This window comes from Danio aesculapii, chromosome 7 (assembly GCF_903798145.1).
Source record: "Danio aesculapii chromosome 7, fDanAes4.1, whole genome shotgun sequence".
Classification (NCBI taxonomy): Eukaryota; Metazoa; Chordata; class Actinopteri; order Cypriniformes; family Danionidae; genus Danio; species Danio aesculapii.
Window position 1 is genome coordinate 33,300,907 of NC_079441.1, and position 13,820 is coordinate 33,314,726.

Consider the following 13,820-nt stretch of genomic DNA (forward strand, 5'->3'; position numbering starts at 1 on the left):
CTTTTATTTATTTTGATACTTTTATTTAGTGAGGATTTTTGAAATCATGTAAAAGTGACAGTACTTTGAACTCAATAGTCAGTTAACGCTTACTGTTGTCATAAAGATACACTTAGTCACTGAGGAAAATGTCACATCTCAAACAAATTAAAGCAGAAGTAGCTTATCTGTCCGCAGAACATGTATCTGTCAGAGGATCTGACAGGGCTAACCATTTCAAACTATGCGTTAAAAAAAATCCTATTATTTATTTTAAGCCATTAACACAAAACATGACTGTTTATGACAAATTGTATTATGCACTTTCCACTTTTTAACTGTAATATTTCACCCATTATTGTTTTTACTGTATTTTCATCAAACAGCCTTGTTAAGTCTTGTAAAGAATTGTTAAAACTGGAGGAGACATTTCTAATTCTCTCAACAGGTCTTATATAAGGTGTACATATCATTTGTGGAAGTGGGACCAGGGAATGTTAACACTGCAGACTATTTTAAAGGAATTGGTAAGTCCAAAAATATGTCCTGTTTGATGTAATATTTACTCAAAAATACATGTAATAATACATTCTTTTATCATTCCAGCCTCCTTCCTCGTTGTCAGTATTGGAGGGACTTTGGTTGGTCTCATCTTTGCCGTTATTCTGGCCTTTTTCACTCGTTTCACAAAGAAAGTGCGCATCATAGAGCCGATGTTCATCTTCCTATTGGTTTATCTGGCCTACCTGACAGCGGAGCTCTTCTCTCTGTCCGCCATTCTCTCGTGAGTATCATCGAGAATAATAAGACTTAATTAAAGGGAGGGTTTACCCAAAGATGACCATCTACTCAAGTGGTTGCAAATCTTTGAGTTTCCCTTTTTCTGTTGAACACAAAAGACAATATTTTGAAACAATTTGGAAACCTGTAATCATTGACTTCCATAGTAGGGCAAACAAATACTATGGAAGTCAATGATTCTAACATTTTTCTAATTATCTTCTTTTGTGTTTAACAGAACAAAGAAACTGAAAGAAATTTGTAACAAGTAGGCCTGTCACAATAATCAATATATCGACTTATCGAACAATACATGGACATGACCTCAATCATTTTTGGTAATGCAACATACAGTTGAAGTCAAAATTATTAGCTCCCCCTTTTTATTTTTTCCTCAATTTTTTATAACGGAGAGCAGATTTTTTTCAACACATTTCTAAACATAATAGTTTTAATAACTCATTTCTAATAACAGATTTATTTTATCTTTGTCATGATGACAGTAAATAATATTTGACTAGATATTTTTCAAGACACTTCTATACAGCTTAAAGTGACATTTAAAGGCTTAACTAGGTTTATTAGGTTAACTAGGCAGGTTAGGGTAATTAGGCAAGTTATTGTATAATGATGGTTTGTTCCGTAGACTATCAAAACTAAATTTTGCTTAAAGGGGCTAATAATTTTGTCCTTAAAATGGTGTTTAAAAAATTAGTTGAAATAAAACAAATAAGACTTTCTCCAGAAGAAAAAATTATCAGACATACTGTGAAAATGTGCTTGCTCTGTTAAACATCATTTGGGAAATATTTAAAAAAGAAAAAAAATTTCAAAGGGGGGCTAATAATTCTGACTTCAACTGTATATCGCTCATACATAAAAACCAATTCTAACAACATTTTAGCTGATTAGAGATGTCTGTGTCAGTATGGTTAAAAATACTATAGTATTTACTATAAATTACTAGTATATTTTCATGTGGGTGCCTGATGACTTAAACTATCTGGAAAATAGCTGGTAGCATTGCCTAAGTATTAAGTTGTTAAAATGACTATAATTAAATGTAATATTCTTAAGAATAAAATATGATGTGTTCTTTGGAAGAGTGTACTTGCATTATGATAATATTATATTGTCATTCTGTCATTATACAGTGAGTGGTATAAAGTGCACTTAAAATGCAACCATGACAACAATATAGTTTATCGCAATATATATGGTGCAATATATTGCACAATAAAACAGAAATTGTGGCAGGCCTAGTAACAAATGAAGGCATTTTTTTTTGTGTAAACTATCCCCTTAAAATTCAGGCTCTACGTTGTTGTAAACTTCATATTTATTAACACTGACCACACAAATCTTAACATTAGTTATGAAGGCAAACAATATGTGGAAATTAAACATGACTGATAATGTGAAATGCAGAAAGATCTACGTGGGTTATGTAATAGTATAAACAATGTCAATGACAGGTCCCCATCGTTGAAAAATAATTCAGTTTCTGTGACAAACTCTGTAGTGGCTGACATTTAAAATGGTGAGAAGTTAAATGACAGGATTAATGCGGATAGAGAGAATGATTCATGCTGTAAGAGCAGTTCAGCAAACGAGAGAGCGAGAGAAACATATGAGTATAATAGAGAAAAGATAATGAAAACATCAGGGTCAATGATACATTAAATTGAGAACTGATGAGTGGGTTTGTATGATCAGCGTGATGCTGTTGTTTATGAATATTTCCATTACAGACTTCAATTTGAAGATTGTGTTAGATTGTTTTCAAGCTATGTGTGCTGACCCGTAAATCTTGGTCATACATCACATAATGAGATTATGAGCAGAGGAATTAGATTGTTAACCCATTTTAGTATTGCTCAGCACAGCAGTACAACAGATTTTAAGATGCAGAGTCATGCTTGGATTCAAGGTGCTGTAAGGCCAGAAATCAGTAGTACAAAAATGTAGGATTTTATTCTCTTACACATGACTTAAAGTAAAAACGTGTAGATCTGCTTGTTTTGTTTAGGATTGTATATACTGATGCATTGCTTAGAGCGCCCCCTCGTGGCTCTTCATCATATGTACTGCACGTGGTGGTACTGAGTTACAACTGAAATAAATCAGCCACAGTGCAATTGAAGAATAATGGTTAAAAGTCGTGTAAAAATTTATGATAAGAATATGATCTCATCAATATAAATCTGCACTCTTCATTCTTTGTGTGATTCATATAACAAACACACCACAAAAAAAGTTATATACAGTATAGAGAATGCACTGTATGTATATATATATATATATATATATATATATATATATATATATATATATATATGGGGAAATGTCATATCTTTGTCTTATATAAGAATCATATGAGAAACATGTTAAATTGGCAAGCAGAAAGGTGTTTACTAATTTATTATTAATAAGTACATCTTATCACTTCGGTTTTAGTAAAGAGTGCAAAAACAGGAAAGACAAACAAAATCTTATAGGAAATAATAGGACTGCAATATCTAAAGTTAACATAATTTCTTTGCGTAATCACAAATAAAATAATTTATATGTGAATTATTATAAGCATGACGAAATGTTAGCAAGTATAATATTGCTTAAGAAATATAAGCACAGCTACACAATAAGAATTGCAAATGCAAAGATGTCACTCCAAATCAACAATATTTCTGTTGTACTATATCATATTACACAATATCTTGATGACAATGTTGATTCACCACAGGTTGACTTTCTGTGGAATTGGCTGTAACAAATATGTGGAGGCCAATATATCCCAGAAGTCCCGGACCACTTTAAAGTACACCATGAAGACCCTGGCCAGCATCGCAGAGACGATCATCTTTATCTTTTTGGGAATCTCAGCTGTGGACAAGTCAAAATGGGCCTGGGACACTGGTCTCGTTGTCAGCACACTCATATTTATCTTAGTCTTCAGGGCTATGGGTGAGAAAGACAATGCTCTATTAAATTAAATTACATACTGTGCAGAAGTTTTTCAGTTAAGTTGAAAAGTGAATGCTTACTGAATATTATTCAAAACTCTCATAAAGCTCATAAAAGAAATGCAAATGAGTTAAGCAGTTTATGCCATCTTCTTGATCATTTTTTGATGATAAATAGATTTTGTTTTCATATCTGATTCACATATGATCAAGGAACAGTGTTTATAGCACTCAAATCTGGTCACAGAATCTCAAGCATTGTTGCTTAATTCGCGAAAATCAAAGAGATTCATGTGTGTCTTAGCCAGTATGTTTGATCTTCACCAAGGAGGTTTGTTCTAATATGTCAAGCTTTTTCAAATTAAATCTGTTCCTCAAATCCAGCAGTTATATCTCTTCAGAAGACCAGATTAAATCGCTCAATACACATGAATTGCTGCAGTCTTTTTAAGAACATTTCGAACAAGTTCGGATGAATAGATGTTTTATTGAAGTCACAAAAGTCTCTCAGATTTCATTAAATATCTACATTTGCATCTCACATCTCACTTGCGTCTTATTTGATATGAATAACTGAAGGTGATAAATGATGACATGATGATTTTCTAATGGTTTTCTAAACCATGAAATCTGCAAATGTACCATTAAGTTCATCTGTGTTTACTTTTTATATATAATGGGCTAATCTTGTGCTACAGATTTACAGCTGCTAATGGCTTCAGCTCTAACGTTTAGCTTATGTGTTTGCTCACCGTGTCATTTGCAGGCGTTATAGGGCAGACTTGGTTCCTGAACTGGTTCAGGCTGGTTCCCCTGGACAAGATCGATCAAGTGGTGATGTCATACGGCGGTCTACGAGGTGCCGTGGCCTTTGCTCTGGTTGTTCTTTTAGACAAAGAACAGGTGAAGGCCAAGGATTACTTTGTGGCAACAACCATAGTTGTGGTTTTCTTCACAGTCATGTTTCAGGTACAGTTTTCTGTATTCTTGTCTGTTCATGTTTTCCCCTCTCACCTTTACAGAATCATTTGGTGTTGATAGAAGTGTTTCATCTTTTTTAGGCTGTGATTATTATTATTACTTAGGTGAATGTGTGTGGGTAGCATGCAGGTAATTGCCTTGGAGAGATGACATTTCCCCCACTGCCGTGTCAAATTGGTGTTATTTCCAAAGCTGCTCTGAAGCAGAGATGCCAATTATGATGAATGGATGCTGCCTATGTGTAAATGTCCATGTGTATTTGCCCATCTGGCCAGTGCCAGCCTATTTACTCTATTCCAATCTCGTCCATTATTCATGCATGGAGAATATCTGTGGGTGTTTTCAAAGTGGTGTATACAACATGCCATAGTACATCTTACTTCTGTATTCATTTTTATATACTGTCTGACTTTGGTTATAAACACATCTGTCAACAGATCCCACAGACATGCACAGTGGGTTAGGCAACTATTCATTGTCATTTTTTTTAATAGCTGGTTGTGGGTAAACTGAATCTGAGTTAGGGTGTTACATTAGAACACCAGTAGATGGCAACAAGTGATTGTCTATGAAAAAGTCACTGCATTTTTTTAGCGATTCTTCAATTCATTTGGTGAATTTGGAATTACATGCAAGTAGGTATGGATGCACCTCAATGTATCATCAAAAGCCATCAATATTAATTTTACCAGTGTATGATTCTTCAACTCTCAAAGTAGTGCAAAGCTATGGACTTGCATTTTATAAATCACCAAGGACCACAGGTTCAGCTAAATATTAGGGGTGTAACATATTACGGTTGATACGTACGGATCACAACCCACAGTTCGGAACACACGTGATCTGTGCATTAATACATTTTTTTTGAATTCGTAGGTTAATCCAACATTTATAACGTCATTTAAATCACATGTATGAAAGCATTTACTCTCCCTGTAATATATAATGATGATGGACCTGAATGCTTTCTTAGACTATTAATTAAAGGTGTTTTCTGTCACTGTTTGTTTAGCGTGCATTAAAACATTCAGTGTAATTAAACATTCAAAGGTCATGATCTCAATTCATACCCGTGCAACATGAATGATAAATGATAATGATTTGCATATGTTTATTAGTCTTTCGAATTGCTGCATTCAAATCTGCGTTTAATCTAGAGAGATTCAGTTTTTACACTTTTTCAGTTAGTTTCAAAAAAATTAAACAACACATAAGTACTGGGAAAACAGTTTATAGCTCAGATATAAACACTGATGTTTATGGTAAAGATTAAAATCACCGTTTAATGGAACTTGACGCTGGTGTGTTGTAGCAATTACATTGTGCAACCAATGGGTGGCAACAAACAACCATCAAAATTATGTCACTGAATAGGTTTTCAAAAATGATCCACCTGTAATGAAACATGAAGGTTTGTGTGTGAATTGTTTAACCAATAATTAAAAATAAATATGATATGTTGTACAAGATGTTAGATTTCTATATTTAGCATAATCAGCATCAGTAGCACAGATCATTTTTCGTATTGAATATTTTCCTTTTTTCAACTGGTTCTTGCTTGATTTTGATTTTCATTCAAATTACAGGTTCTAGGTTCTGTTTGTTAAAACCAATGTTTTTTGCAGTAATATTTTTGTATAAATGAAAAGCTAATGACATTGTCTCCTCCCTTTTTTGTTGATCCAAAAAATGGTCTGATCCGAGACTCAAAAACCTCGTAGGGTAATCCGAACCGTGAGATTTGTAGTCCGTTATTTAAATTACATTAACGGTGACACTGGATGGAATTTTCATTTTGAAAAATTTTGTTGTGTTTAGTTTGGTTTCAACAAGTTGAACAGAAAACTTCCAACTTGTTTTTCATAAACTGAGGGTATTTGTGTGCCTCAGACAATACAATACTCTACTTGCATCAAAATTGCATCTAAAGTATGTATCTGTAACTACAATTTTTCTAATAGATCTAAGCATTTATTAAAATATATAATTATTGTTTGAATCATTTGGTTATTGTAACAATCACCAGCGATCTAGGGACTGTAGATTGCTGGTAAACTACACACACCACAAGAACTACAACTGCTATGATGGTGTGCAACAATCACCACCCACTCCAGCTGACCATTACCCACGCGTGCACGCACATGCACACGGCTGCAGTTCATTCCCACTCGTTACAAGGACTAATATATATCAGTTTGTTTTTCAATCTTGTTTTTTGTGACTCCCCTGATGCCTGTGTGTTTGTTGATCTGTTTTGCCTTGTCTTAGTTTTTGTTATAGTCTTTCATTGATCATATGTTAAATTGTAGTGCAATGGAGAAAAACTAAGTGCATATATTTAATAAAATACTATAACGAAACTGAGACTAAGCAAACCAGGTCAACAAACACACATGCATCATGGAAGTAACAAAAAACAAAATGGAAAAACAAACTGATATATATATATATATATATATATATATATATATATATATATATATATATATATAACTGATATATATATATATATATATATATATATATAGTCCTTGCGATGAGTGGAAATGAACAGCAGCTGTGTGAGTGAGTGTCTGGATGATGGTCAGCTGGAACAGGTGTTGATTGTCGCACAGCATCATAGCAGTTGTAGTTCTTGTGGTGTGTGTAGTTCACAAGCAATCTACAGTCCCTAGATTGCTGGTGATTGTTACAGTTATCAAATGCCAGCTTCAGTGTACTCGAGTTTAGTATCAGATCCATCATCCTTCATGTGCAGAGCTGTGTTTGTCAGTGTGGTGCTGTGGTTTCTGACTAACCATCTCATAGAGCTGTGCAGCTGGGCATTTGTTAAATACAGCACTGTCACTTTTCATATATGTATGTTTGTTTCAATATATTTTACATTGAAAATGGCGGCTGCAGAAGCACGGGATATATCACATTTTGACTTTTTAATTTGGAAAACGTTTCAAATACTCCATTCAGGTCATAAAGAAAAAAATGTCAGCAATAGCTCGAGGCTTGGTTGAGCGCTGTATGTGTGTGTGCTATGCTGTTCCTTAAGAATAGATTGGTACCACAGACATTCCTATCCTATCTGAGAGGGGTGTGGTAAACAGCTCATTAGCATTTAAAGAGAAATGAAGCAAAATGATTTACTGTGGATAGGGTAAAAAGTGTGTTTATTTACACTATCATTGAGCAATTTAAACAAATTAAGTTGTAGACTTTTCATTACTTAAAAGAATCATGTCAGCTTGTGTAAAATGGGCATCCAATGTGACCTTTAATGTTGTACTGAAAGCAAAATATTTGTATGGCTTGAGCATAAGTAAATCAACAGAAAATCCCAACTTTGGGTGAACTATCCCTTAGATTTGGCAGATTGTTTGTTTGAAAGATCAGAAAGACAGACCTGGCTCTTCTATTAGAGTTGTGTCCTGAGATATTTACTTGAAAGCATTCGGAGGAGCCACCTCTGTCTGTTTTGTTGACATTTCCCTTATCTTGTCCTTTCCAGGGTTTAACCATCAAGCCTTTAGTGAAATGGCTGAAAGTGCCACGCAGCACAAACAGAAAACCCACCATTAACGAAGAGATCCACGAGCGCGTAAGTCAATATCTATTCCAATACTCCTGTCTCTTTTCTGTGTCTGTTTCTCGTCACCTGTCGGTGCATGACTGCCTGTGGTGCGATGAGTGAGTGATGAAGTTGACCTTGCTGTCTGTGCAGCGTGATCTGATGACTGAAACAGCGGCATTGCGATAGACAGACTGACGTTAGACTCTTCCCAGCAATGAATTAATCATCAGAGCGCGTTTTTTGCCTTTCCACAAATAGCTGTGCACACATGGGCAGAGGTCACATGGGCCCTTGCCATTTCCCTCATCCTCTCAGCGAAGGCTTTACACGCCCTGCTGCCGCTGCTGTATGCAAACTCTGGGACTCAAGGCTACCTGCTGAGCTCTCCAAAACCTGCGCTAAACATAGACTGTAGTGGAGATGAGCTGACACAGGAGATTTGAAATAGGGTGCCTCATAAATTATATTTCTTTTCATTTTGTTGTGTTTTCCAGTTAAAATCTCTAAAAATACATAAACCTTGTTTTTTTGATAAAATGTGTGGAGTTTGCATGTTCTCCCTGTGTTGGTGAGGGTTTCCTCCGGATGCTCTGATTTCCCCCTACAGTGGTGCATAGGTCTTAAACTCAATTCCTGGAGGGGCCGCAGCTCTCCACAGTTTTGCTCCAACCCTAATCAAACACGCCTGATCTAACTAATCAAGGTGGTCAAGACTACCCTTGAACACCTTGATTAGTTGTGTCAGGTGTGTTTGAATCATAGACTGTAAATGATATGGACGTAGTATCCGTGACGTCACCCATAGGTTTCTGAAGAACCCAAAAGAAGCTACCAGTAGGCGTGGCCAACCATTGCCATTTTGTTTGCGCATCATCACACTGACCAGAGGATACCAAACAAAGGCAAAGAGGCGGAGCATGAGCAGAGCTACAGATGCCTGCTAGCATTTTGCTTTGACAGACTTTTCTTTGGGAGAACGATTAATACTTCATTACCTGCGACTTGTTTGTGTTCTGACCACATGCGCGTGGTTGTACACTATATCAATAAACTAGACTTGATATACATAGACTTTTAAAAACACTGTTGTAATACATTGAGCCACTAAGCATTGTTCTTATGACGCTTTTCTACCAGAGGAAAATGCAAATTACGTCCAAATACTTAAAATATAGTCTGTGTTAGTAAACGCAAGGCTACTTTTGAAATCCAGGCATAAAACTGTATGACAACATTTCAGATGACTGTTCTAGAGCCTACAGCTAATCAATCTGTCAGATTCTGGAGTGTGTTACAGGTCTAAAGAACATTATAAATGATAAATCATCTTAAATAAAACAAATACATTTATAGATATGGTATATACATATATAATTTCACTCACCTGGAAAATAGAGGCCACTTGAATGGTTTGAGCACAATGAAGTGCACACAGCACACCATATTAACTGATAATTGTAAGAAATAATTCCAAAAGGCAGACTGAGTAAAGCCACATAAAACAAAATAAAAATACTATTTATATGCAGAGTTCAGCGGCTAATCAGCCGGAATCAGCTGAAGTGACATGATGGCGACCAGCAAGACCTAGCTGTCACTCAAGCAGCATTGCCCTTAATTATGCAGACTTAATATAAACTAATATAAAGGAAACGGATGAGTTATAAAAAAATTCACCCCCTCACAGTTGTCATCAAGGGTAATATTAGCTGTATGCCCCCAAATCGTTCTTTGTACCAGTCAGTAAACAGCTTTTTTCTGCTGTAAATTTGGCCATTTTAACAGTGGGGTCAATAGAAATCTGCTCTATATGGAGCCAGGACTAGCGGAATTTTGATGAATTGCAGTTTCAGTCACTTCCGTATTTGCTTCACGAGGGAGAGCGGGAGGTTGCCGCTTGGTTTGAATAGGGTTGGAGCAAAACTGTGCAGAGCTGTGGCCCTCCAGGATTCGAGTTTGATACCGATGCTGTATTGTATAAGTGTGTGTGTGTGAATGTGAGAGTGTTTTGGTGTTTTCCAGAACTGGGTTGTGGCTGGAAGGAATATGGCTGTGATAAAACATATGCCGGAGTAGTTCGTTCTGCTGTGGCGACCCCTGTTAATTACGGGAAGCCGAAGGAAAATTAATTAATGAATGTTGCATAGACCAAACTCATTTTAATTTAAATTGCAAAAACGAACAAATTGCCACTTCATTTAATATTTTGAAAAACACTCACAGATGTTTAAAGATGTCTGCAAAGTATTTTTTTATTCAAGTGTACCTAAAATTCTATTGTCAAATTTATATTCCTGCATTCACATTGAAAGACCTCATATGACTGTGAAGCGTTTCAGGTGTATGACAATACACATTAAAAATGCACTACATGAATGTAAATTCTCTCTAATTTATTTTCCTTGTCTGCTCATTTGATATATATAATTACAGTTGAATTGTTAATTATAGTATAATTATTAATTAATTATAATATCAGTAAGAATTATTATCCCCCCTGTATATTTTTGTTCCCCAATTTCTGTTTAACGGAGAGAAGATTTTTTTCAACATTTCTAAACATAATAGTTTTAATACCTCATCTCTAATAATTGATTTATTTTATCTTTGCCATGATGACAGTAAATAATATTTGACTAGATATTTTTCAAGACACTTCTAAACAGCTTAACTATGTTAATTAGGTTAACTAGGCAAGTCAGGGTAATAAGGCAAGCTATTGTATAAGGATGGTTTGTTTTGTAGACTATTTAAAAAAATGATCAAGGGGCTAATAGTATTGACCTTAAAATGTTTCTTTAACTGCTTTTATTCTAGCTGAAATAAAGCAAATAAGACTTTCTCAAGAAGAAAAAATGCTGTGAAAAATTCCCTTCTCTGTTAAACATCATTTGGGAAATATGTAAAAAAAAAAAAATCACAGGAGGGCTAATAATTTTGACTTCAGCTGTATGTGTATATTTGTTTTTGCCATACATTTAGCCTTGGATGCTGACATAATAAATCATCATAAGTAAATACAATATTCTGAAAAATAAATATAATTAGAAAATAAAATGAGACAAACGTCTATCCTCCTGTCTTCAGGCCTTCGATCACATTCTGGCAGCTGTGGAGGACATCGCTGGACTAAATGGCTATCATCACTGGAGGGACAAGTGAGTGATACAATACTGAATCTAGATGACAACTGAATCTATTATTAGGATGAAAGATGTGCTCTGCAAATATTTACGAGCACGGTTAGTGTCAGTAATTCACTTTTGTTCTTTAGGTGGGAGCAATTTGACAAGAACTATTTAAGTAAGTTGCTCCTGAGAAAGTCTGTCTACCATAAGAGTGAACTGTGGGAAGCCTATCAGAAAATCAACATCAGAGATGCCATCAGTGTCATTGATCAGGTAAAATGGTGCTAGTTGCATAGTTTGTCATTTAATATCAAAGGAAGGTTGATATTTTTCTCATGGTGACGTTAGATTTGTGTTTTCAAATACTGCATATATTCTGTCATTAAAGGGTTGCTTCACCCAAAAATTGGATGTTTTAAAAATTGTCAGAAACTGGCAACCACTGACTTCCATAGGATTTGTTTTTCCTACTATAGAGGTCAATGGTCGCTGTTTTCTAACATTCTTCAAAATATCTTCTTTTTTGTTGATCAGGCTGACACTTTTTTCTAGTTTAGTTTACGGGGACAAGGGTTTTACAACAATTTACAACAATTATTATTTATTTCCATGGTACATGTCAAGGAACATGATATGATGCCATCTTGTGCAAACGCTGTGTCATTCATTCATTCATTTTTCGCCTTAGTCCTCTTTCTACGCTGTGTCATGGTATATATTTTTGTAAGGCGTCCCATGTTTTATTATTGTTGTACTGAAAATGTCTTACACTAGATGGCGCCCACACTCAAAAAATGAGTACTAGGTAAAAACGTAGACCCTTTTCACATTTCTAGGTTTCTCAGCAGTGGAAGTCATAATAGTTTAGTAAACCTAGAGAGCAGTGAATGAGACATTATCACAAAACATTTTTGAATTCCAATTTACTCAAATAACAAAAAAAAAACTTTTCAGGATTTTCAAATAAATAAATAAATAAATAAATAAATAAATAAATAAATAAATAAATAAATAAATGTGAGACTGAAAACAGCAACTAGAGGAGAGAACAATATCAAACTTACTATCCCACCCGTAGGTGCAACATTGCAAACACTGTGCATAACTATTTAACAATTTTTTTGTAATTTAATTCAAAATTGATATAATTTGAAGTATCGCTTTATAAATGTATGTCGTTTTTATAAATATAATTATTAAAAACTTTTGAAGATTTAAGTTTCTGATGACCGCTAAACAAAGTTTAATTTCTAATATATATATATATATTTTTTTTATAAATATGACCATTGGTGTAACATAATTATATTTATATTCATTTTAAAATGAAACATAAATAAATAAAAAATGTCACATTCAATTCAATTACTTCACATTTTATATTTTAAAAATTTAATTAAAACTAATAAAAAATTTTTTATTAAAGTGAATAAAAAATATTAAATGTATATTTTTAAATATATCTTTTTAACAGACCCATTTCAAATATACGATTTTCTACTCTATAAATCTTTATCTAAGTCTTTATACAAGAAATATAGATGTCCTGTACTACATTTTAGAATGGGTGTCACAAGAATTCACAAGAATGATAATATCTGGGGGACTGTGGCGTCTTTAGGCAGACTGAAAACTCTTGTATTAGGGGGTCTCTGGCTTGGTGGAGAGTCTGTTCAGGGGTCCTTAAACCATTAAAGGCTGAAATCCCCCATATTACAACAGTGGGCAGAGAAAGCTTGGAGGTCTTTTCTCAGACTCAGGAGAGTGGTTTGAGAGGAGCAGAGGATAATTCCTCTCTTTGTTAGTTCCCCTGACGCCACCCTGTCTCTGCCAATACTGCTCCTTTGTAGGCATCCGATACCTGTCAGACGCAACATCAAACCTATCTGCTAAATGCCCAGCGATGGCTTCATACAGAGAGAGTGAAATAAAAGAGAGAAGGGCCTCTAGAAGTGTCATATAATATATTTTTATATTAATGATTGTCACCCGCTTCCCCGTTCATTAGTTTGTTAGAAAAAACGTAATTTTCCATGTCAGATTCACCTTTTCAATAGTTTATCTGCTTTTCCTTTTCCTCTGCGCAGAAACAATATGTTAGATCAGAAAAGTTTTATAACACCTGGAATCTTAGTCATGCAGGACTTTTGTCTTCCGGCGAGATCATTTCCTGCGCCCTTGAGTTTCATAGAGCTGGGCTTCCTGAGAGGAGTTATTAAGCTAATATTAGCACAAGATTGAAAGATAGAGAAACCTCTGTTCTCTTACGGACCACCCAGTGAAAGAGGCACAGAATTAGGGATAAAATGTAAAAGTTTCTAACATGTTTAAAAAAAAGAGTCCGTCTTTTCTGACATGGTTTTGCATTTGCTTAATGTCTATCTATATTTCACTGTGCTGTGAAGTAAGGTCATCTGGTAA

General features: G+C 34.8%; 1 protein-coding gene across 1 annotated transcript in view; it reads left to right on the top strand.

Annotated features, from left to right (window-relative positions):
- slc9a5 (solute carrier family 9 member A5) overlaps nt 1-13,820 on the top strand; it is a 41,065-nt gene that overhangs the window by 17,751 nt on the left and 9,494 nt on the right. Inside the window, exons 4-10 of the mRNA XM_056461751.1 lie at nt 428-506; nt 586-763; nt 3,503-3,723; nt 4,489-4,691; nt 8,209-8,298; nt 11,359-11,429; nt 11,546-11,672. Of these exons, the coding sequence (XP_056317726.1) occupies nt 428-506; nt 586-763; nt 3,503-3,723; nt 4,489-4,691; nt 8,209-8,298; nt 11,359-11,429; nt 11,546-11,672 (969 nt within the window). The remainder of the gene's footprint in view (nt 1-427; nt 507-585; nt 764-3,502; nt 3,724-4,488; nt 4,692-8,208; nt 8,299-11,358; nt 11,430-11,545; nt 11,673-13,820) is intronic.